At 38.8% G+C, this 26,671-nt stretch overlaps 1 protein-coding gene and 1 pseudogene across 1 annotated transcript in view; one reads left to right on the top strand and one right to left on the bottom strand.

Annotated features, from left to right (window-relative positions):
* Positions 1-26,671, top strand: part of ALMS1 (ALMS1 centrosome and basal body associated protein) — a 213,802-nt gene that overhangs the window by 134,862 nt on the left and 52,269 nt on the right. The window contains exons 13-15 of the mRNA XM_047744572.1: positions 1,242-1,367; positions 18,221-18,391; positions 21,930-22,067. Coding sequence (XP_047600528.1) covers positions 1,242-1,367; positions 18,221-18,391; positions 21,930-22,067 — 435 coding nt within the window. The remainder of the gene's footprint in view (positions 1-1,241; positions 1,368-18,220; positions 18,392-21,929; positions 22,068-26,671) is intronic.
* LOC125108808 (aurora kinase A-like) lies at positions 23,462-26,159 on the bottom strand (annotated as a pseudogene).

The following is a 26,671-nucleotide window of genomic DNA, read 5'->3' as shown; positions in this document are numbered from 1 at the left end:
CCTTCTTTTCACTACATCTGTATCTTTGGGGTAAATACCCAGTAGTGCAATGGCAGGGTCATAGGGAAGCTCGATTTTATTTATTTATTTGTCAGAGAGAGAGCACACAAGCAGGCAGAGTGGCAGGTAGAGGCGGAGAGAGAAGCAGGCTCCCTGCCGAGGAATGCCCCCAGTGCGGGACTCGATTCCAGGATCCTGGGATCATGATCTGAGCTGAAGGCAGCAGCTTAATTGACTGAGCCACCCAGCCGTCCCTTGTGGGATTTTTTTTATATGAAAACATTTTATCTTATAAAGAATAGTATGTTAAACACTTGACTGTGCTCAATACGTAAATGACCAAATTCAGAATAATATATGTATATATTTGGTTCTATTTTCCAAGTTTTTGAAGAAATAAATTTTATAGTTGAATTTTCTTCTTTATCCTTCTCTAATCTTTTTTTTATCTTTCTTAAGAATAACCATTATTTGCTATGTAGTCATTTCTTTCCCCATAGGCAACCAGGCCAAAGTAACCTTAAAACTATTGCATCCAAACATAAACTTGTCAGGAATTTTGAAAAACCACTTCTCTGTCTCGGAATTCTCCAGCTCTGCATGACAGCCATTCTTGCTCTCGGTCCATTGTAATTCTGCCCACTTGTTATTACTCATTTTTTTTTGTAGCCTTTCACCTAACTGGTGAATTTAACCATCATTATCAAACATTATATACACTGGTAGAGAAAGAAAATTAATAAATCAATATTCCTACAATGACTACAGTAATGACCAAATAGAAGTGGAGGCTATTGCCTATTTTTTCTGTTTAAAATTTCCCCTCCTCTATAGACTTTTTTGTTTCCCTTGACTTCACAGAGACAAAACTATATATGTATATATATATAAAATCTCCTCTATGATGATCAAATTATTACTTTGTTAAAACATATACCTCCTTCCTCTAGAATGCTAGCTCTTCTTGAAGGCAGAGATATTTTTCTGTTTTAGTTCACTGATATATCCTAAGACTCTTTTTTTTTTAAAGTTTATTTATTTAAATAATCTCTACACTCTATGTGGAGCTCAGACTCACAACCCTGAGATCAAGAGTTACATGCTCTTCCGACTGAGCCAGCTAGGCATCCTGATCTTTCCCAAGAATCTTATACACTGCTTGGCACATGAAAGGCACTCAGTATTATTCAGTGAATTAATAAATCTTTTCTTATTAATTTTTCTGATCTTTCTGTCTTTAGCCCAGCCTTCACTGCTGCCATATAAGCCTCCTGGTAGTACGAGGATGTACTATGTTCCACAATTGAAACAAATTCCTCCATCTCTGGATTCCAGATCAGATACCACCATTGAGAGCTCACACTCAGGTATTATGCATAAATTATTCAGAATTTTATTTTTTGAAATTTGATTTGTGGATTGGCTGGTTAATTCTAGAATGACCTATGAAAGCTCAGTGACATAATCCTTTAGCGAGAAATATGGAGCTTTTCATGCCTCAGTCTCTGGTTCAAAGAAGTGTTATTTGGTGAGATGTGTTATGTATATATAATCATTTAATAAGTATTTAATGAAGAAAATTGTATGGATAATTGTTTAGGTTAGTGGACTTCATTTCAGATGAAGGTTTCCAAGTTTTTTCTGTTCACAGTGCCCTTAGTATTTTGGTGACTTTTTTTTTCTTATCATTATGTAGAACACATATGAATATAAGAAGTGTTTTTTTAAGCCGTTGTAAGTTATTAAGACATAAATACTTACTGTTTTGATCTAACAAACAAAAATATTAGGTATTTCCTTTTAGTTTTGGGTTTTGAAAGAAAATACTTTACTTTGTTCTTAAATAGCTAGTTACTTACTAATGCAGTATGTGCAGCTGTTAGAACACTGTATAGCTTCTCAAACCTTGAGATGAAATTTTACACAACCATAGTTATTTGCTGCTTTTACTACAGAAACTATCAAAAATCCAGTTTTGCAGAGATACAACAGCATTGAAAGGAATATGGCACTATCTAATACTGAAACTTTGAACTCCTTTGGGCCAGTTGCTTGTGCAGTGTATACTGGGTACCAGTTATCACTGTTGTTTCCGTGGAATCTTAAAATATCCCATAGCACCCCTGTGAGATCACCACAGGGGAACTGCAGATTTAGAAAATGAATAGCACCCCATGCAGGAATTCAGTAAATAGTTCCTGTGGGGATTTTAATATAAGAATACTGAGTTGGTGTGGTGTGGGGTTTTGATTGATGCCATAACGTTTAGGGTGGTCCACAGGAGATGACTTGTTTCAGTTTAGATAAAATTTTTTTTCATGATTTATCAATAGACATCTTGATATGTGTAGAAATAGCACACAAATGAGAAATTTTCCCTAGTCTTAGGCAGACTTTTTTTGTTGTTAACTTTAAGAGGACCAAGCAAGTACCTAGTTGTAACTTAGTTAAAGTGCCTGGTACAACTGCTTCTAATTCCCCACTGTGAAGCTACTGAAAAAAGAACCATCAAAATGCTCATATTACCAAATGATAAGATTAATTATTAAGCCTATAACCAGGAACTAGAAGAAATTTCATGGCATGCAAGGCCATGATTTTAAAGATTTTATTTATTTATTTGGCAGAGAGGGAACACAGGCAGGGGAAGCTGGAGAGGGAGAAAAGGTCCATCCCAGGACCCTGGGATCATGACCTGAGCTGAAGGCAGAGGCTTAACAACTGAGCCACACAGGTGCCCCAAGGCTATGATTTTAAAAACACACTTAATGGGGTTTTATTCCTGGGTTGCAAGGATGGTTCAATATTTACATGAATGCGATACATCACATTAATAAATGAAAAGATAATAACCATATGATCATTTTCAATAGATGCAGAGAAAGCATTTGATAAAGTGCAACATCCATTCACAATAAAAACCCTCAACAGAAGGTTTAGAGGGAGCATACCTCACCGTACTAAAGGCCATGTGTGAAAAACGCACAGCTAATATCCTAAGTGGGGAAAAACTGAGCTTTTCTTCTGGGGCAGGAACATGACAGGGATGTCCACTGTCTCCACTTTAATTCAGTGTAGTACTGGAAGTCCTAGCCACAGCAATCAGACAACTAAAAGAAATAAAAAGCATCCAAATCAGCAAGGAAGGAGTCAAACTTTCAGTATATGCAGATGACATGATACTATATACAGAAATCCAAAAAACTGCTAGAACTGATAAATTCAGTAGAGTCACAGAATACAAAATCAACATACAGAAATCTGTTGCATTTCTATACACCAGTAATGAAGCAGAAGAAAGAGAAAATAAGGAATCAGTCTCATTTATAGTTGCACCAAAAACAGTAAGATACCTAGGAATCAACCTAACCAAAGAGTTGAAAGACTTATACTCTGAAATTGAAGATGATGCAAAGAAATGGAAAGACATTCCATGCTCATGGATTGGAAGAACAAATACTGTTAAAATGTCTATACTACCCAAAGCAAATTGCACATTTAATGCAGTCCCTAACAGAATGCCAGTAGCGTTTTCACAGAGCTAACACAAGCAATTCTAAAATTTGTGTGGAACCACAAAAGACTCCAGATAGCCAAAAAGCAACCTTGAGAAAGAAAAACAAAGCTGGAGACATCACAATTCCAGACTTCAAGTTATATTACAAAGCTAGAGTAGTCGAAACAGTATGGTACTGGCACACAAATAACCACATAGATCAATGGAACAGAATAGAAAACCCAGAAATGAAGCCTCAGTTACACTGTCAGTTAAACTTTGGCAAAGCAGGAAAGAATATCCAATGGGAGAAAGACAGTCTCTTCAGTAAATGGTATTGGTAAAACTGGACAGTAACATGCGAAAGAATGAAATTGGAACACTTTCTTAAACCATATACAAAAATGAATTAAAAATAGATTAAAGACCTAAATGTGAAACATGAAACCATAAAAATCCTAGAATGGAATATAGGCAGTAAAGTAATTTTTTTGACATTAGCTATACCATCTGCTTTCTATATATGTCTCGTGAGGCAAGGGAAACAAAATAAAAAATAAACTATTGGGACTGTATCAAAATACAAAGCTTCTGCCCAGGGAAGGAAACAATCACCAAAACTAAAAGGCAAACTACGGAATGGAAAAAGATATTTGTAGATGACATATCTGATAAAGAATTAGTATCCAAAGTATGTAAAGAAATTATAAAACTCAACCCCCCAAAATGAGTAATCCAATTAAAAGTGGGTCAAAGACACAAACAGACATTTTTCCAAAGAGGATATGCAGATGGCCAACAGACACATCAAAAGATGCTTAACATCACTGATCATCAGGGAAATGCGAATCAAAACTACAATGAGAGATCACCTCACACCTGTCAGAATAGCTAAAATCAACAGCAAGAAACAACAGGTATTCATGAGGATGTAGAGAAAGAGGAACCCTTGTGCACTTTTGATGGGAATGCAACTGGTGCAGCCACTCTGGAAGGCTGTATGGGGTTCATCAAAAAGTGAAAAATAGAACTATCCTATGACCCAGCAATCACACTAGTGGGTATTTGCCTGAGGAATACAGAAATACTAACTTAAATGGATATATGCACCCTGCTATTTATAGCAGCATTATCTGTAATAGCCAAATTAGGGAAACAGCCCAAGTGTCCATTGATTGTTGAATGAATAAAGAAGAGGTGGTACAGGGGTGCTTGGGTGGCTCAGTTGGTTAAGTGTCTGCCTTTGGCTCATGTCATGATCTCACATTCCTGGATGAAGCCCCGTGTTGGGCTCCCTGCTCAACAGGGAGTCTGCTCCCTCTGCCCCTTTTCCTGCTCATGCTCTCTCTCTCTCAAAATAAATAAATCTTTAAAAAAGAAAAAATGGTGATAAACACACACACACAATGGACCATTACTTAGCCATAAAAAAAGAATAAAATCTTGCCATTTGCAACCACATGAATGGAGCTAGAGAGTATTATGCTAAGCAAAATAAGTTAGAGAAAGACAAATACCATTTGGTCTCACTCATATGTGGAATTTAAGAAACAAACAAGCAAAGGGATAAAAGGGGGCAAACCAAGAAAAAGACTCTTAACTAAAGAGAAAAAATTGATGGTTACCAGAGGGGAGGTGGGTAGGGCAATGGATTAAATAGGTGATGGAGATTAAAAAATGCACTTGGGATGAGCACTGGGTGAGGTATGGAAGTGTTGAATCATTATATTGTACACCTGAAAGTAATACTACATTGCATATGAATGGAATTTAAATAAAAACTTAAAAAATAAAAACACACTTAATAAGGAAAACAAAAACACTCACAATCATTTAGTGGCTACCAGAAAGAAAATAATTAAGTAAGAAAACTTTGATCACTCTTTTACTTTCAACCTTCAGTTCAGAAGACAAAATGTCTGAACCAGTAAAAATCTGACCGGATGTCTCAATACTTTTTGAGGCCTCTATTGTCCTACTGTATGTTTATGTCCTTAACTCTCATCTAGTTGGAGACATTAATTTTGAGAAAAATTGGACAGTGGCAGAAAGAGAAAATAATTCAGGGATGGTACATTGTATCCTGAGAAATACTGTCCCTGTAAATAAAGTACTGAATAAATCAGTAAGACAGAAGGAGATCCAGTAATGATATATATACTTCAGATTATAGTTTTTATGTTCTCCATCTATTCTGAGAGAGGAGGAGTTGACCATAGTAAGATCCTTTCTTTATCCAGTAGAGCTACTCTAGATGAAAACCTAGGCATTGTTCTAATAGCTGTTTTGTAAATTAGTATGTCATGCATCTATAGATAGAGAAGTATCCAATTAGATCCAAGTATCCAATTGGATCCAAGTATCCATTTGGGGCCAAGGGCAAGTCATATATATTAATAGCAAATATTTGGGCCAATTAGATTTTCCTCAAGTGAGAATGAATAAACCTTTGAATTAATGAAATCCCTAAAATTTAAAGAAGGCAAAGGTAACAGCCCCCCCACAAAGAAAGAGATTGATGTTAGAAATTTATGTATTGTGCCCAGTAACATTCTTAAGTAGAACAAGACTCTATATTAGATAGTAAGTTCTGATACATGTCCCTCTTTTTTTTTTTTTGTAAGGTAGTTTATACCTCATACCAATACTCATTCTAGACATTCAAATATTTATATATTAATAATCACTATATAGGAGCAAAAAGCCAGAAGAAGAGGACTGGCTGGTATCATTTAAAGGAATTTGGGCATTACAGCAGAGAAAATGGTAAAGACCTAAGATTTCTCCCCTTGGTAAAAGCAACAAAAATTGGCAAAACTTCAGAAATTTTTTGCAAAAGTCTGGAAATTAACCAAAGGCTTATAGCAGTCCATTGAACATTTATTCAAGAGAAATGGTAAGAACAGTAAGCTTTGTGGCATTTAACTTCCCCTAGTTTCATCCTCATGCTCAGCTCAGTTATAACCTTGAAAAATACCAGCCTGCTTTCAGAGATACACCTGTTTCAAAACTTCATTCCCAAAGAATTGTCAGTATATGATCTGTCTGGTGGTTCCCTGGAAGATGACATTCATAAGACTTGTCTTTATTTAATCTCATTCAGAGCTGTCCAGTGTTAAAAGCCTATGTGTGTGAGTGCAGGTGTGCTTGTGGTGTTTGTCAATAATATTTACAGGTAAGTGTTTTAATGTTATGCCTGACGTGACAGACAACAATTGAGGCAAACAATAGACTGACCCAAAGATTAAAGGTAAAAACCAAGGCTGAGGGGTGCCTGGGTGGCTCAGTGGGTTAAGCTTCTGCCTTCGGCTCAGGTCATGATCCCAGGGTCCTGGGATTGAGCCCCATGCCAGGTTCTCTGTTCAGCAGGGAGCCTGCTTCCCCCCTCTCTCTGCTTGCCTCTCTGCCTACTTGTGATCTCTGTCTGTCAAATAAATAAATAAAATCTTTAAAAAAAAAAAAAAAAAAAACACGAAAAACCAAGGATGAGATGTCCGTAGGTGTCTTGAAAAGTTTTGACGGGCTCAGTCAAACATCTGGCTCAGTTGGTTAAACATCTGCCTTTGACTCAGATCATGATCTCGGGGTCCTGGGATCAAGCACTGCATTGGGCTCCCTGTGGGAAGCCTGCTTCTCTCTCTCTCCCTTTGCTGCTCCCCCGCTTGTGCTCTCTCACTTGTTCTCTCTCTCTGTCAAATAAATAAAATCTTTAAGAAAAGAAAAGAAAACCTTGGACATATTCCTGGGACTCTAGAAGACTGTTTACATGCATAGGCCTACGTGTATTCTCAGGAAAGACTGAAAAGACCCCACCCTTTATCTCTGTGAGCTTCAGTGTCTGTGTAAGAAGAAAAGGAACGCTAAGGCAGAGTTGACAACTCCTCGCTCAGAGTTGAAGGCATACGCTGATATGCACATAAAACCCCTTTGCAAATCTTCCTGATTTACTGGCTCTAGGTGTTTAAGGAAATCTCTGTTTAGGCATTAACTGACCACTAAACTAGTTGAGTAGAATATTGAAACCAACAAGAGTACCAGGGATCATCAATAAGTCTAATAGCTAATTTCTCATCAGAAACCTTGGAGGCCAGAAGGCACTGCAATGATGTATTCAGAGTTGGAAGAAAAAGAAACTATCAGCCAGCAACTCTGTATCTAGTGGAACTATCCTTCAAAAATAAAGGAGAAATTAAGACATTCTCAGATACACTGAGTTTATAGGTAGCAAACTGACCTATAGGAAATACTAAGGGGATTCTTCAGGATGAAATGGGTGGATACACCAGTAATTTGAATCCATATTAAAAAATAAAGAAAACTGATAAAGATAACTACACAGGTAAATATGAAAGTGTAAATGTGTTTTTCCTTATAATCCCATTTTCTTTCATATGACTTTAAAGACAAATACATAAAACAGTAATAATTTCTGTTGTACAAAAATGTATAGAAATATTACTTAAAATAATAGCATAAAGAAGGGAGGAGACAGAGCTATATGGGAGAAAAGTTTTTGTATACTGTTGAAATTAATATAAATCTAAATAGATTGTTAATTTATTGAAATTTGAATGGTAATTCCTGAGCAACCACTAAGAATATAACTAAAAAATATATAGTAAAAGACTCACCATAGGAGTTAAAATGCTATACTAGTAAATATCTATTTAACACAAAAGAAGACTCCACACCAGGCACTGCAGGGATAGGGGACCTCACAATATTTGGCTTTGAAGACCATAGGGGCTTAACTTCTAGAGTTTTCACAATCACTGGGGCTTAACACCAGGAACTTCAAAAATAAGCTGGCTCTGCTTTGGGATAGCCTGAGGGCAATAGGAAATTGAGTCCCTGCTTTTAAAGGAACAGCACAACAGCCCTTCTGAGATACAGTATAGAAGCAGTAGTTTGGAAAATGCCTAGAGTACATCAGAAGATCTATTTACCAATCTCAGGTATGCAGTAGGAGCAAGGATCTTTAGATTTCTCCAAGAACGAAAGAGCCAGTGCCATTTTTCTTCCCCATCCACAATCCTAGATACACATATTTGCTGAAGAAGCATGAACGCTCTCCACCTAACTTTGTTAATAGGATCCCCCACTCCCATGTTGTGCCCCCACGGATCTGCCCCATCCGAACTGCTCTCAGCGGGAGTTCTCCAAAAGGTGCCAGGTCTTCTCCCACAAGCATACCAACCCATACCTAGCATTGCTAACAATGTGTCCTGCCCCCACATTCTCCTGAGAATTTATTCATCTGACCCACCCTTGGCAAGAGTCCATCCAAAGTGGCACCAGAAACATGGTATTGTGCAAGTAGCCCCAGTAGTGACCAGGACCACTCCAAGGTGATTAACTCCCTGCGTAGAGATAAAGATAAATACCAGTTCAACTTTGGGCTGGGAGCAGACATCTGGTCTGACTACATGCCCTGCCCACCAACAAAAGCTTCTCGGGGAACAACACAAGGAGAGCGCCCTGCAGTTCAGTGCAACTGCAGCTCTTGCAGACATCTGGTCATACCCAACTCAATCGCAAGGCAGCCCCAGACTGGCCCATAACAGCATAGAGTCTAAACCTGCCCACTACAAGCGAAGAGACCGATTGCAGCTGACTGGACTGAAGGCAAACGTGGCTAAATCACAGTAGTAGGACCCATGCAATACTTGGAGGAGATACCCCTGAAGGCCCAGGTTCTGGTGAACAGGGGACATTGCACTGCATGGCACTACAGGACCTCTTCTTCACAAGGCCACTATCAAGACCAGAAGATATAGCTGACTTTTCTTTCTTTCTTTTTTTTTTTTAAGATTTTATTTATTTATTTGACAGAGACACAGCGAGAGGGAACACAAGCAGGGGGAGTGGAAGAGGGAGAAGCAGGCTCCCCACTGAGTAGGGAGCCTGATAGCAGGGCTCGATCCCAGGCCCCTGGGATCACGACCTGAGCTGAAAGCAAACTCTCAACGAACTGAGCCACCCAGGCCCTCCACAGCTGACTTTTCTAACACAGAGAAACAATTAGAAAAAGGGAGATAGAGGAATATGTCCCAAATGAAAGAAGAGGACAAAAATCACAGCAAGAGAGCTAAACAAAATGAAGATAAGCTATATGTCTGATAGAAAATATAAAGTAATGTTAATAAAGATAGTCACTGAACTTGAGAAAAGAGAGCCATATCTCAGTGAGACTCTCAACAAGGAGAAAATACAAAAAAGAATCATTGATGAACTCAATAACAAATGAAAAATACACTAGAGAGAATAAATAGTAGACTAGAGAACACAGAAGAATGGATTAGTGAGCAATGGAAGATAGAGTAATAGAAAGCAATTAAGCTGAACAGAAGATAGAAAAAATAGTAATAATAGTAGGTTAGGGGAACTTACTGATGCTAATAAGCATGACATTCATATTATAGGGTTCTCAGAAGAAAAAAAAAGGGAGCAGAAAATTTATTCAAAGAAATAGCTGAAAACTTATCACATCTGGGGAAAAAAACAGAAATCCAGATCCAGATTGTAAATGTAAGAAATAAACATAATATGTATTTAGTGAGAAAATTGTATAATTGAAGGATTTATAGACCCAAGTGCATAGTTTTCAAGCAATATGGCAACAGAGAGATTTTCACAAATACATAGGAACTCAAAGCATACTCTGCCTTCATACTTTTTTTTTTTTATTGGGTTTTAAATTTTAACTCCAGTGTAGCTAACATACAGTGTTATATTAGTTTCAGGAGTAAAACATAGTAATTCAACAATACTGTACATCATTACTTAGTGCTCATCATCTTAATCCCCTTCACTTACTTCACCCACCCCCAACCCATCTCCCCTCTGATGTGCTTTATTTTAAATGAGTAACCTCTGTTAAAGTTATTTTTTTTTTCAACAAGAACATTTTTTTACTTGAAGCATACTTTAGAATACATGGTTCTAAAATATCTATATAACATATTCCACCCAAGAAAAATAGAATACACATTTTCTTTAGATAAAAAAGAAAAATTCCCTGGTTAAATCACTTGAAAAGAAATATAACAAATATTACAGATTTAAGATGACTGAAATATACCAAGTGTATTTTCCAGCCATGATGTTATAAAACTAAAGATCAACAATAAAACAAAGCTGGAAAATCTACAGTATAAATATGAAATATTGACTATGTAAATGTTAAAACCCTATGCCCCATAGCAATGGGCCAATATTAATAAATATTAACACCCTATTTGGCCAATTATTTATTAACCAATCTTAATAAATATTAACACCCAATTTGGCCCTATAGCATTGGGCCAAATAAGAAATCAAATGCAAATCAAAGTAAGTCTCAAGACAAAAGAAAAAGAAAACACAACATTCCAAAACCTATGGGATGCAGCAAAAGCAGATGTTAGAGTGAAATTTATGTCATAAATGCTTGTGATGTTAAGGGGAAAAGATTAACATCACACCTCTAGGAACTAGAAAAAGAATAAATGTAGCTGCAATTTAGTAGAGGGAAGAAACAACAAAGAAAAATCAGAGATAAGTAAAATAGAGACCAGAATAAACAATCACATAATGTTGAAAGTTATGACCAGATTTTCAAAAATATATAAATGAATAAACAAAATTGGCAGTGCTTTAACTACATCAACTAAGGTGGGGGGAAAAAAAGAAAAGTCCCGAAAACCAGAATGAGAAATGGAAGAGAAAACAATAGATAACCACAGAAATACAGTGTGAAAACAGATTATTTTAAATAATTATATACTAACAAATCAGATAACTTAGAAATATACAACCAGATAACTTCTAAAAATGCACAAATTACGAAGATTGCATCATGAATCTTGAATCCCAGAAATAGGAAATCTTCTTAGACCAATTAACAAGCATGAGAGTTACATTAGGAATCAAAACTCTCCCAGCACAGAAAAGCCCAAGACCCCATGGTTTCATTGGTAAATTCTACCAAACATTAAAAAAAAAATAATGACAGTCTTATCAAAATCTTAAAATAATAGAGGAGAGGGAACACATTCAAAATCATTCCATGAGGCCAGTACTACCCTGATACCAAAGCAGGATAAAAACAGTTTAAGAACAAAAAAGTCTAGGGGCGCCTGGGTGGCTCAGTGGGTTAAGCCGCTGCCTTCGGCTCAGGTCATGATCCCAGGTCCTGGGTTCGAGCCCCACATTGGGCTTTCTGCTCAGCAGGGAGCCTGCTTCCTCCTCTCTCTCTGCCTGCCTCTCTGCTTACTTGTGATTTCTCTCTGTCAAATAAATAAATAAAATCTTTAAAAAAAAAAAAAAAAAGAACAAAAAAGTCTAGTTTGTCCAATATAAATATTGTTGCTCCAACTTTCTTTTGACATCCATTTGCCTATTAAGGGTTTCTCCACCCCCTCACTTTAATTCAGCTGGTGTCTTTAGGTCTAAAATGAGTCTCTTTGTAGGAAGCCTTTATACTTTCTTAAAAAATTAATTTGAAGACTCATCCACCTGAAGAGGTGGCTCTAAATGAAGAGCTCCAGAAAGAATAACGAAGCAGTGGTGAACTTTGAAGCCAGGTTAACGTAACACTCACCTAAATAGAAATTTTAGTTACAAGACGAACAAAAAATGTCAGAAGTTAATTTTGGAATGAAAAACATGAAAACAAAAAGCAGTTTAATTATATCCTTTGTGTTTGATAGAAAAAACCAAAGAAGTCTTATTTTATTCATGATTTGGTGATCAGATAGATTAAAGAAGTTCTTATGGGGCGCCTGGGTGGTTTAGTGGGTTGGTTAGAGCCTCTGCCTTTGGCTCAGGTCATGATCCCAGGGTCCTGGGATCGAGCCCCACATGGGGCTCTCTGCTCAGTGGGGATCCTGCTTCCCCCCGCCTGCCTCTCTGCCTACTTGTGATCTCTGTCAAATAAATAAATAAAATCTTAAAAAAAAATAAGAAGTTCTTATAAAACTAATACGTTATCAGAAGCACAGGCAACAAAAGAAAGAAATTGGAATTTATGAGAAGTTAAAACTTTTGTGTATCAAAAAGCTATCAACAGGGTAAAAAGGTAATTCACAGAATTAGAGCAAAATGCAATCATATATCTGATGGAGGATTAATATTATTATTTTAAAATGGGCACAGGATCCAAATAAATGTTTTTCCAATAAAGATACACAAATGGCCAAAAAAGCCATAAAAATGATGCTGTACATTATTAGACATAAAGGAAAGGCAAGTCGAAACCACAGTGAGATACCACTCCATATCCAGTAGGAGGGCTGTTATCAAACAGAAAAATAACAAGGTTTGGTGGGGGTATGGAGAAATTGCAACCCATGTGTATTGCTGGTGGGAATTTAAAAGGATGTAGCCACTACAGAGAGTATTGTGGTAACTGAAAAATTCAAACATAAAGAAGTGCCTGGGTAGCTCAGTCGGTTAAGTGTCGGGTTCTTGATTTTGGCCCAGGTCATGATCTCGGGGTCATGAGATCGAGCCCTGCTGGGCATGGAGCCTGCTTAAGGTTCTCTCCTCTCTCCTCTTTCCCCCACTGTGCACATGCTTTCTCTCTCACTCAAAAAAAAAAAAAAAAAATTTAAAATGTTTAACATGGAATTACTATATGATCTAACAGATACCCAAAAGAATTGAATGCAGGGATTTGAATAAATGTTTGTGTGCTCATGTTCATAGCAACATTATTCACAATAGCCAAAATGTGGATACAACTCAAATGTCTATCAGCTGATGAATAAATACATAAAATGTGATACATATATGCAGTGGGATATTATTATTCAGCCTTAAAAAGGGTGAAATTTGGCACATGCTATATTGTTGATGAACGCTGAAGATACTGTGCTAAGTGAATAAGCTAATCACAAAGGGACAAATATTCTAAGACTTCACTTATATGAGGTACCTAGAGTAGTCAAATTCATGGAGACAAAGTAGGATGGTGATTATCAAGGGTTGAAGGGAGGAGGAAAAGGGAATTACCATTTAATAGGTACAGTTTTGGTTTGTGAAAATGTGTGAATTCTGGAGATGTATGATATGATGGTTGCACATCAGTGTGAATGTACTTAAAACCACTGAACTGTACACTTAAAAATGGTTACAGTGGCAAATTTTATGTATATTTTACCCCAATAAAAAAAATTCTAAAAAAAAATACTACTGGAAAAACTCTAATTGAATTTTTTTTAAGATTTTTTTTTATTTGTTTGAAAGACAATGAGAAAGAGCACAAGAGAAGGGAGGGTCAGAGGGAGAACCAGACTTCCTGCTGAGCAGGGAGCCCGACGGGAGGCAGGGACCCAGGACTCCGTTCTGGGACTCTGGGATCATGACCAAGCCGAAGGCAGTTGCCCAACCAACTGAGCTACCCAGATGCCCCTCTAATAGAATTTTTAAACTTGATATCTATCTTCCAGATTACTGTTGAGTGTACAAAATTAGCAAAATAACAGAACAAGAACAGAAGGGATGCCTGGGTGGCTCAGTTGGTTGACTGACTGCCTTCAGCTCAGGTCATGATCCCAGGGTCCTGGGATTGAGTCCCACATCGGGCTCAGTGGGGCACCTGCTTCTCTCTCTGCTAGCCACTTCCCCTGCTTGTGTACTTGCTTGCTTGCTCTTTCTGACAAAAAAATAAAGGGTGCCTGGGTGGCTCAGTGGGTTAAGCCTCTGTCTTCAGCTCAGGTCATGATCTCAGGGTCCTGGGATCAAGTCCCGCATCAGGCTCTCTGCTCAGCAGGGAGCCTGCTTCCCCCTCTTTCTCTGCCTGCCTCTCTGCCTACTGGTGATCTCTCTCTGTGTGTCAAATAAATAAAATCTTTAAATAAATAAATAAAATCTTCAAAAAAAAAAAAACAAAGCAGGAAACAAACTTTAAGATAGCATAAACTCGAATAGATTATAATGAAATCTTTTAGCTATGACAAATTTAGCATACATTGGCATTTTGTCATACATGTGTTTAACTTAAGCATGTTCAAATACGTATATTTAACAAAAAAGAGAAAGCACATGTCTTTCAGCACAGACATATGCTAAAAGGGCAAGAGTTGGGGTGCCCTCAGTTGCACGGTCAGTGGAGCGTGCAACTCTTGATTTCTGGGCTGTGGGTTCAGGCCCCAGGTTGGGTGTGAGATTACTTAAAAATAAAATCTTCAAAAAGGTGCAAGAGTTGTGTGCAGTCTGTATACTCTGTGAACATACTGTGATGGATTTGAAATGGGTGATGGGAAACCTCTCTTTTCAAACTTTACTTTCCTCATTTTCCTTTAATAGTTTAAACAGCTTATCTTGATTCCCTGAGAATGATTCTAGAACTAAAGTGTCTTTTTGTTACAACATGGCTTCTAAACATAAGCCAGGTGCTTCATCAGGTGCTCAGAAACAGGCACAGTGATTCGCTGCGAGCCAAAAGGAGAAAGTACTCTCGGGTGGATTTGTTGAGCCAATAGGATGTCAGTTTCAACATGGTACCTTCTTAAATCTTCGTGGGGTAATTTCAGTGCTGTATGGTTTTTCATTTTATATGCTGACTTTAAACTCTAGATTCCATGTAAAATTTATCTTGAATTGAGTTGGGGGCGGGGAATAGATAGGAAACTACATACGTTGCATTCCTTGTGTATATTCATTCCAAAGCATATAAAACCAAAGTTTGGTTGTTTTGTTTTTCTTAAGGTGACAAAAAGCTTTCAGTTCATGTTCATTGTTTCTTCAACCCAAAAGTATTAAAGCTCTTACTGTGTTCCTGGCAGATGCTATACTAGGTGCTACATTTACAGAGGCAAAATAAACATGGTCCCAAGTTTATGGAGTATGTGGAATGTTGTTACAGAGAGTAAACAAATAGACCACAAATAAGTACATAATTACAAATGGTAAGTGTTAATAAAATAAAGTAGAATTGGATGAGAATAATAAGAGTACCCAGTTTAGTTTTAGGAGCTCCTGAAGGCCTTTTCAAGGAAAAAAACTTTAGAGATGAGGTCTGTAAGATAAAGGTGGGTTAGGTAGGCAAAGAGTAGAGAGTGACAGAATGGGCAAAGCTCCTGAAACAGGAAAGAGCTTGATGTATTTGACAAATGAGAATGCAGTATGGTTAGAGCATAATGGTGGCTAGATACGGTTAGATGGGTAGGCCCAAGATCATTTAATGTCTTGTAAACCATACTAAAACATTTGTATTTTATTCTAGTAGGCAACTGTGATTTCATTTACATTTGCAAAATTTACCTGGCTGCTAGATGGAGAACCACTTCATAGGTGGGAAGGCAGGGAGCCAAGGTGAGGACTCTAGAAGTGTGGAGGCAAGAACACCAGTTAGTCAGAAGGCTATTGACCATAAACAGAGTTGATTTACACATTTAAGGTTATATGCAAGGGTGCCACATAAAAGGTTGTATTACTAACATCATAGAGATATATGCTGTTTTTTATGAAAATACATAGGTGATGGGACGCCTGGGTGGCTCAGTTGGTTGGATGACTGCCTTCAGCTCAGGTCATGATCCCGGAGTCCCTGGATCGAGTCCCACATCGGGCTCCCAGCTCCATGGGGAGTCTGCTTCTCTCTCTGACCTTCTCCTAGCTCATGCTCTCTCTCACTGTCTCTCTCTCAAATAAATAAAATCTTTAAAAAAAAAATACATAGGTGAGTATGAACGTTCCAGATCTCCAGCTAGAGTTCTGAAGCAATGTTAACTCTCTTCTTGCCCCAAACAAAAATCTATACTTAGAAGTCCCACAGTTGTGCTTGGATGAGGCAAAATAAGTACACATACACTTGTGGGCATTCGCACATCCATTTGGCTAGATGGGCTTTCAGTTGCCTCTCAGCTCCACAGACTTGCTTCTCGTGCTATCCACCACTGTTCTCAGGGACTTACTGTTCCCCACCTGACTGTGAACCTGACGTACTCCCCTCTCTTGGAGAACAAAGCGGGGTGATGGTAAAGAGTATGCATGTGCTGGTTGCTGGTGGAGTGTGTTCTCTGGTATCTGGAAGTATTTGTGAGGAGAATGATCCCCATGTACAGTTGTTATGTTGTACCATAATATATAATATCTTAATTTGTTTAATTAAGAAAGGGACACCTTTTTCTAATTTCTTCAAAAGATGCTGTAAGGACTAGCTGTGTCTTGAATGCTAGAATCTGAAGCTCAAAAGAAAGATCTCAGCCAGAGATATGTATTTGTTGGTCATCAGCATATAGATATATAGTGTTCAATCCATTGGTAATTGATGAGTCCACTCAGGAAGTCATAAGAGTTCTGACCCCTGGAGGAGCTCCTACACTGAGAGATTTGGTAGAAGGAGAGATACTAAGGGTTTGCCAGAGAGATAGGAAGCAAATAAGAGAAAGTGATGCCACAGCAGCTGACGAAAAGCCCAATTTAATCTGTACATATGACCTAGCAGGCTTAGTAGGATCCTTGCAATCTGTCTAAAAAAGTCCTTCATGATTTACTTACCCTGGCACTGTACTAATGAGACTGATACTGAGCTTTTGTTGCCATACAAAGTTCAGGTGCTCAGAAATGTTCTTCACCTCTTTTTTATGGCATGGATAAACTTTCTTACCAGTGGATGTAGGAATATTGAAATGTGTTTCAAAAGAAGGTAAAATTACTTTCCAATCTTGTATTTCTTTATCATATTACTTGTCTTTCAGTGTTTTGTATCTTATATTATTATCAGATTAATCTTCCTAAAACATGGCTGATTATATTTTCCCGTTATTAAAATTTTTTTTAATGATGTTACATTTCATGTACAATAAAATTTGTGCTCTATAGCTTGGGATTCCATGCTCTGATGAATTTTGCCCCAAACAATTATTTTTTAATATTTCCCACCACTTTTTTTTTTTTTAAGATTTTATTTATTTATTTGACAGAGATGACAAGCAGGCAGAGAGGCAGGCAGAGAGAGAGAGGGGAGAAGCAGGCTCCCTGCTGAACAGAGAGCCCGATGCGGGGCTCGATCCCAGGACCCTGGGATCATGACCTGAGCCGAAGGCAGAGGCTTTAACCCACTGAGCCACCCAGGTGCCCTCCCACCACTTTCTTTAATGTGTTCTATGATCTGACCTGATCACAAAGTGGCTGCTGTTCTTGCATACTTTTTGCTTTCCTGTTTCCCTGTCTTTGTTCATGCTTCACCTCTTCCTAAAATGTCTGTCTTCCTCTGCATAGTTCAAAAAGCCTACTTATTTTCCAAGTTATAGTCTGTATTCTCCTTTCTTTGAAAACCTTCCTGAACTGGAAATTGTCTTTCTTCGGAGCTGATACTCTATATTTTCTGTGATTAGCTTCTCCACTGTGTATTGTTGCAGTTTATTATACATGTCTGACAGCTTCAATTTGACTGACATCGCCTTCTGGTCACATTACAACACTCCTATTGTCGTACCTTTTTTTTTTTTTAAGATTTTATTTATTTATTTGACAGAGCGAGATCACAAGTAGGCAGAGAGGCAGGCAGAGAGAGAGAGAGAAGGAAGCAGGCTCCCTGCCAAGTAGAGAGCTCGATGCGGGACTTGATCCGAGGACCCTGGGATCATGACCTGAGCCGAAGGCAGAGGCTTAACCCACTGAGCCACCCAGGCACCCTGTCGTACCTTTTTAATAGAAGCAGTTTAAGAGGTAAACTTTTTGTCTTTCTTCAACTTCAACTTGTATTAATTGTACTAGTTTCCCACTTTTCTGTAGGATCCAATGATGCCATTGCTCCAGACTTCCCGGCGGAGGTGCTAGGCACAAGGGATGACGACCTACTAGTCACTGATAACCTTAAACATAAAGAGGGAATCTACAGTAAGAGGGCGGTGGCTAAGACAACCTTGCCACTGGGGGCAAAATCTCCTCAGAAAGATAATGCAGGTAACTGAATTGGCTTTGCATATTTTGTGGCCTTTTTTACCCTGGTTATTCTAAGTGAGAATGTTGTCTAATCTTTATCTTATTTCTGGTGTTACACAAGCTTTTCTCCTAGCTATTTCATTGGGTGTAAACAAGAAGGTAAAATATTTACAAAATCTTCTAAAATACTTCACAGATTTCTTAGACCTATTTATTTTCACTGTGGGAAATAAAATATACTGCAACTTTTGACGTGAAATAATATCTAGTCAGGTATGTTTCAGAAACAAATCTGTAGAAAATCTTGATTAAATTTGCTTCATGAATTTATCTGATGGTACAAACTAGTATTTTCGTAGATTAGATTTTGCAAGAAAGTAGATGGTTCACGTGGTATTTTAAATTTTCTTTTCATTCTGCTGCCAACGTTTGAAAATAAGATTTTGTACTTCCCTTGAAAATCAGAATATCTGGTTGCGCTCAGCTTGCATTCCACCATGACAGTAATCACCTGCCCCTGATGCATGGGTCTTCCCTGCAGAGAAGATGTACATTCTTGTGTTTGCTTCAGGTCCTCACACTTCTCAGAGCCAGTCTGCTTCATTCATCCACCTTATCTGTCTGGTCACTATGGGTATTTGAGCTTTCAACCCTATCCCCAGATATAGGCCCCACTGTTTTATGAAACTTTTTAATCTTTAGAGACCTGCTTGGTTTTTTTTTTTTTTCCTCTGCATCCCTGACATTGTACTTCCCTAGCTGACACATGATTGTATTTATTAAAGGGAGACTCCAGGGGCACCTGGGTGGCTCAGTGGGTTAAAACCTCTGCCTTCGGCTCCGATCGTGATCCCAGGGTCCTGGGATCGAGCCCCACATCAGGCTCTCTGCTCAGCGGGGAGCCTGCTTCCTCCTCTCTCTCTGCCTGCCTCTCTGCTTACTTGTGATCTCTGTCTGTCAAATAAATAAATAAAATCTTTAAGAAGTGGGGAGAAGACTCCAGTGGCCACTGAAAATTCTACATGTATAATTGCCGGTGTTGCTTTATTGCATTTACTGTTTTTAGTTCCTGTGCATGGCTGTTAGCTAAATAGGTGCTGCTGATTCCAGGGCAATTTTTAAAGCATAGGATAGCTCTGTGTTCCAGTCTGGGTATTACTGTTGATTAATACATGCAATAAAGCAAAAAGAAATTCGGAAACATCCTTGGAATTAATAAACTCTAAATTCAGCATAAAAGTTCCTACTGAAAAGACAGAAAGTAGCATCTCTGAGCCTTTACACAGGGAATCATATCTGTAATGTTTTATACACAATTTTTTTTTTTTAATTTGATAGAGAAATCACAAGTGGGCAGAGAGGCAGGCAGAGAGAGAGGAGGAAGCAGGCGCTCCACTGAGCAGACAGCTCGATGTGGGGCTTGAACCCAGGACCTGGGATCATGACCTGAGCCGAAGGCAGCGGCTTAACCCACTGAGCCACCCAGGCGCCCCATATCTGTAATGTTTTATTTCTTCAGCTCTTTGATAGACACATTATATTATATCTTTAGTAATCTCTATTGCTTTTCTGATTTCTTTGTTGAAAAATATTCATACTTAGGAAGAGCTGAACCTCTTTTTGACCCATTGTAAAAACATAAACATTGTTAACTGTTATCCTAGTTGCTTTATTGGTGACTTTTTTTGTTAAAGATTTTATTTATTTATTTATTTATTTATTTATCAGACAGAGATCACAAGTAGGCAGAGAGGCAGGCAGAGAGAGAGAGGGGAGAAGCAGGCTCCCTGCTGAGCAGAAAGCTGGATGTGAGCTCAGATCCCAGGACCCCAGGATCATGATGACCTGAGCCGAAGGCAGAGGCTTTAACCCACTGAGCCACCCAGGTGCCCCTATTGGTGACTTTTTAATATACTTAGTAACATATTATTTTACACTTGAGTTTTCTCATATAAGAAAGAAAAGAGCTGATTAAAAAAAAAAAAAAACAAACCAATAAGATAGATAAATCTCTGGCAAATATGACCAAGAAAAACAGAAAGAAAGTAGAAAATATAAAGCAATTTTAAAAGGATATAATTTCAGGAGGTTTTTGAAGTCACAAGAGTATTATACATAAAATTTTGATGGTACAAATGCTTTCCTAGGATGATACGAAAATCAAAATTGGCTCCGTAAGTGACAAAAACTTTGAATAAACCAAAGAACTCAAAAGAGTTATTCATATTCCTTTTTTACTTTGAAAAAGACAATTGATTTTTTTTTTTTAACTGTTGTGTCAAACCAGTAAAGAACAGATTTCATTTAAAGAACAGTGGTATGTTAGGCTAGAATTAACAAGTTAGGAAAGGACAGATGTTGGCAAGGATGTGGAGAAAGGAGAAACCCCCCCACGCATACTGTTGGTGGGAATGCAAGCTGGTGCAGCCACTCTGGAAAACAATATGGAGGTTCCTCAAAAAGTTGAAAATAGAGCTACCCTACAATCCAGCAATTGCACTACTGGGTATTTACCCCAAAGATACAAATGTAAAGGGACGCCTGGGTTGCTCAGTCCATTAAGCAGCTGCTTCGGTTCAGATCATGATCCCAGGGTCCTGGGATCAAGTCCCGAATCTGGCTCCTTGCTCAGCGGGGAGCCTGCTTCTCTCTCTCCCTCTGCCTGCCACTCTGCCTGCTTGCGCTCTCTCTCTCTCTCTCTGTCAAATAAATAAGTAAAATCTTAAAAAAAAAAAAAAAAGATATAAATGTAGTGATCCGAAGGGGCACCTGCCCTCCAGTGTTTATAGCAACAGTGTCCACAATAGCCAAACTGTGGAAAGAGCCCAGATGTCCATCTACAGATGAATGGATAAAGAAGATGTAGTACATAGAGAATGAAATACTGCTCAGCCATTAAAATAATGAAATCTTGCCACTTACAACAGTGTGGATGGAACTAGAGGGTACTATGCTTAGTGAAATAAGTCAGTCAGAGAAAGACAGTTACCATATGATCTTATCATATGATCTTATATGTGGAATTTAAGAAATAAAACAGAGGATCATAGGAGAAGAGAGGAGAAAATAAAACAAGATGAAACTAGAGAGGGAGATAAGCCATAAGAGACTCTTAAATCATAGGAAACAAACTGAGGGTTTGTGGAGGGGGTAGGGGGGTGGTGGGAGGGGATAATTGGGTGATGGGCATTAAGGAGGGCATGTGATGTAATGAGCACTAGATGTTATATAAGACTGATGAATCATAGGCCTGTACCTCTGAAATCAGTAATACATTATATGTTAATTAATTGAATTTAAATTAAAAATAAAGTGGTATTTTATTTAAACCATCATTGTACACAGAAAAATAGGAAGAGCTTTCCAATTTATGTTGTAAACCCACCATAATTGTCACAACTTAAAAGCTGTGATGGGGCCTAGGAGATGCTTTTTTTTCTTAATATATAAAGAGGTTTGGGGTTTTGTTTGGACTTTTTGAGGGGGGATGGCGGTTACTTGCCTATTGTGTTTATTGTCCTTTCCTTCTCTATGGAATTGTGTGATGCCATTATTCCAGATGCCCAAGTTCAAGTTTCCATCATTGGGGATGAGGACATTTCAGATAAAAACCAGAAAAAGGAGATCTACAATAAAAATGCAGTGACTCAGGCTGCCCAACCTGAAGAAAAAGAACCCTTGCAGAAAATGACTGAAGGTAACCGAGCTGGGTTATCTGTGTATTATTTTCTTCTGGCCTTCTAAAATGAGTAGAAACAAAAAAGTGTTTTCTGTTCCCTTACTGTCTTCAGCCTTTCACTGTCTTGCTCATATGTGAAATAGGATATTAGCTGCAATTTTTTTGGTATAGATTGGCAGGTAAAATTAACATTTTTAAAGCTCTTTAAGACATTTCTGGACAACTTTGTGACACAAGTTAATCTCATTGCCAGAAATTCACATAATGGATTTTACTGATAAAAAAATTCAGTTCCGGGGTGCCTGGATGGCTCAGTGGGTTAAAGCCTCTGCCTTCAGCTCAGGTCATGATCCCAGGGTCCTGGGATCGAGCCCTGCATCAGGCTCTCAGCTCCACGGGGAGCCTGCTTCCTCTCGCTCTACCTGCCTGTTTGCCTACTTGTGATCTCTGTCTGTCAAATAAATAAATAAAATCTTAAAAAAAAAAAAAAGAAAAAAAAATTCAGTTCCACAAGATGCTTACTCTTTTTTTTTTTTTTTTTTTAGATTTTATTTATTTATTTATTTGTTTGACACAGAGAGAGAGGGGAAGCAGGCTCCCTGCCGAGCAGAGAGCCCGATGTGGGACTCCATCCCAGGACCCTGAGATCATGACCTGAGCCGAAGGCAGAGGCTTAACCCACTGAGCCACCCAGGAGTCCCAGATGCTTACTCTTTAATACTATTGTTGTACATAAACCTTTTTCTCTAGGAATTCAGCTTGTTTACTTCTTAAGTACCTATCCAGTTAATTTACTTCAGTGGGATTATGCTGATTAAAAAAGACTATAATGTGTTAAAGTTAGGATTTGTTAAAAAAAAATAGTTAGGATTTGTTTTGGCTCTGAGAGATGAAAATAAAAACAAAGTAACATTGTCTTAAAGAAGACAGGAAATTATTTCTCTTTCTTGTAAAAATCCAGGTGTAGACTTCAGTGTATCAAGGAACAAAGCTCTTTCTCTCCTGTTGCTCCAACATTTTTAGCTTCCATTCTCCTGCAGTAGCTATTAGGCCTGTATTCGAGCCAGCACAAAGGAAGAAAAGGAAAGAAGAAAGTATATTCCTTCTTTAAATACTTCTCAAAAGTTACATGTACCACTCCTCTTCCATTCTATTGGCCAGACTTAGTCACATGTTCATACTAAGCTATGTTGCCAGAAGGCTGGGAAATACAGTATTTATTCTGATAACCATATGCCCAGTGAAGTCAAGGTTCTGTTTTTTGGTTTTTTTTTTTAATACAAAAATCTTCATTTTTGCATGTGAAAGAACGAATCACATGTTCATTCTGACAGCTTTTCCAAGCCTGGCCACCCAGTAGATAACACACACCCTTAGTTACTTGGAAGGTTATTGTCTGGCTCTTTAACTGATCAAGATGGAGCAAACCCCCAGTTGGACCCCGGCTCCATCTTCCACAAGGACACCATACTCCGAACATGCTGTGGAGTGGCTGCAATTGAACCTTGTCTCCAGATTATGAAAGTGAAGTTAGCAGGAGGCTGCGCATTCTTTCATTTCAGAGTGTCATGTCTACTGAAGTGAAACTTTCTGAGTAGGGAGACCAAAGTACTGCCTGCTCAGTAAAACAAAAAACGCAACTCTGTAGTGCTTTAGATTGTAGGCAGGCAGCAGTAAGGTAAGTGTCAGTAACCTGTTCCTGCCAGATTATACAGCAGCCCAGTGTGCAGCTGGAACTTGCAACCCGGGGATCAAGAGTCCCATGATCTACTGACTGAGCCAGCCACGAGCCCCTCCCTATAAGATTCATCTTCAAAGTTGAATCTTTGCCTTTTTTTTTTTTTAAGATTTTATTTATTTATTTGACAGACAGAGATCACAAGTAGGCAGAGAGGCAGGCAGAGAGAGAGGAGGAAGCAGGCTCCCTGCTGAGCAGAGAGCTGGATGCGGGGCTTGATCCAAGACCCTGAGAACATGACCTGACACGAAGGCAGAGGCCTAACCCACTGAGCCACCCAGGCGCCCCGAATCTTTGCCTTTTTGCCAGCTAGATGATTTCCATGAGTTTGCTGTGATCCGGGGTGTTCTGGCATTTCTTTGAGAATCAGCCTTCGGTTAGGGTTATGTTTTACCTGTCTTGTAAAGAAGTCTCTGGCTCCCTATTATACAAAGTCAGAGAATAGGCATTCAGTCTAGGATATGTTTTATAGGTATGTTGGTATGTGCTTGCATCAGAAGGAGTCTTCCCAACTAGAAATTTATAACAAAGAACACCAAGGCTCCAGAGATTCACTTCTCAGCATGCATTTGGCCCTTAATCATCTCAGGGGGCAGGTGGTCCAGGGTGCTGCAGTAAGTGGGCGGTTCTAGAGGATGAGGACATAAACCAGCTCCCCAAAATCTGTAATCTTAGGCTCTCTAGTTGATTCAAGAAGCGGGTTCTCTGGCTTCTTTGAATGACGTTAAGACAGGGCATTTGCCAGTCCTGTCGAGAAGCATAACAGTCCTCTGCTCATCAGACTGACAGTTTGTGAAGTTCTCCTTAGACAGGTCCAAGAGGGGCATAGTCTAGAATTCGGTAAACTAGTGGCATCATGGAAGTAACCATACAGTCTGAAAATATTTGGATGTCTAAGGTGGGATTGGATTTCTGCTTCTCAGCTGATACTTAGCTCTTACTTTCTCCAGTTGAGCTTTAAGAGAGACTTTAAGAGCTAGGATACACTTGCTGTTTCTCTCCCCAAATAAACATTATCAAAAATTGCTTTAACCCAGCAGCCGACCAAATCGAAATCTTCTAAAACTGATTGTTTTGGTTTTTGTTTTGTTGATTCTTCATTTTACTGTTTTGACACAAGTTCCTTTTTAAGAATTATTTACAAGGGCTGGTGGCTGGGGCTGCTCTTTGGGGCATTATTCAGTGGCCTAGGATAGGACTAGGGACACTGGTTGCCTGTAATTGCTTCTGCTTCAGATTCTGAACTAGTTAATGGCTGGAAACTAGCTTCTGTGCTCATGAAGAACTCACTGGGAGGATTTTGAAGGACACAAGATCCCCTCAGCCTATCTACTCTATTGTCAGGGGTTTATTTTAGAGGAAAGGAAAATGGATTTCAGAGGACAGCTGGTAGTCTCTGACAATATTATAAATAGAAACATTTTGGAGCATAATTAGCCACTTCTTTTTTGTGTGTGTATTGCTTGTTCTCACAAGTTATATTGTATTCTCGACAACATTTCAAAATTTTACCCCCCTTTTTGCTGTTGCTAAATGAATGTTCTAGTAACAGATCCTGTTAATCTCACAATCAGAAAGTTTTCAGTGCCCTTAAGAATAAAATCTAAACTCTTTTAGTACAGTCTTTCAGAACAGGAAAATCAGCTCCCAAACAACTTTTTTTTTTTTTTAAGATTTTATTTATTTGACAGAGATCACAAGTAGGCAGAAAGACAGGCAGAGAGAGGAGGAAGCAGGCTCCCCACCGAGCAGAGAGCCCGATGTGGGGCTCGACTCCAGGACCCTGTGATCATGACCCGAGCTGAAGGCAGGGGCTTTAACCCACTGAGCCACCCAGGTGCCCCCCAAACAACTTTTTAGGTACCTTTTTTTCTTACAAATTCTGTACTCAAACCATACACTTGCTCTGTTTCTTCGGTGTTTATTTGCTTTCCTGACTCTCTTGTTTTCGTATGCAGTGACCTTTGCCTAAAATGCCTTTTGTCTTTCTGTCTCAGTGTTTATCCCATTTAGCTATCTTCTTCTTTTTTTTTTTTTTTTTAAGATTTTTTTAATTTATTTGTTTGACAGAGAGAGCACAAGTAGGTAGATAGGCAGGCAGAGGGGAGGGAGAAGCCGGCTCTCTGCTGAGCAGGGAGCCTGATGCAGGGCTCAGTCCCAGGATCCTGGGATCATGACCTGAGCCGAAGGCAGCCGCTAAACCAACTGAGCCACCCAGGCGCCCCCCAGCTTAGCTATCCTCTAACACCCAAGTCAGTTGTTATTTTACTTTAGATTTCTTTCATGATCCTCTGAGCTAGAAGTAGTTTATCCCTTTTTGAGTACATATACTTCTTTCTCTTAGGCGGTAATTCTTTTACTTTGTATGACATCTGTTTTTGTATATTTTTAATTTATTTTAGAGAGAAAGGGTGCATGCACATGAGATTGGGGGGGGCGTGAGGAAGAGAATTTTTAAGCAGACTCCCCAGCTGAGCCTGGAGCCCAGTGTGGGGCTCAGTCCCAAAAGCCTGAGATCCTGACCTGAGCCGGAATCAAGAGTCACCCAGGCACCCCATGTTTCTGTGTATTTTTTAACTCCAATTTGGAACAGTAGTTTCTAAACACATTTCTAAATGGTCTTTTTTTTTTTTTTTAATATTTTATTTATTTATTTGTCAGAGAGAGCGAGAGCAAGCACAGGCAGACAGAGTGGCAGACAGAGGCAGAGGGAGAAGCAGGCTCCCCACAGAACAAGGAGCCCGATGCGGGACTCGATCCCAGGACGCCGGGATCATGACCTGAGCCGAAGGCAGCGGCTTAACCAACTGAGCCACCCAGGCGTCCCTAAATGGTCTTTTTATTTATGTTTTTTTTTTTTTGTTTTGTTTTTATTTTGTTTTTT

The sequence above is a fragment of the Lutra lutra genome, chromosome 9 (assembly GCF_902655055.1).
Source record: "Lutra lutra chromosome 9, mLutLut1.2, whole genome shotgun sequence".
Classification (NCBI taxonomy): Eukaryota; Metazoa; Chordata; class Mammalia; order Carnivora; family Mustelidae; genus Lutra; species Lutra lutra.
The sequence above is the reverse complement of the archived record's forward strand: the minus strand, read 5'-3'. Positions and strand labels throughout refer to the sequence as shown.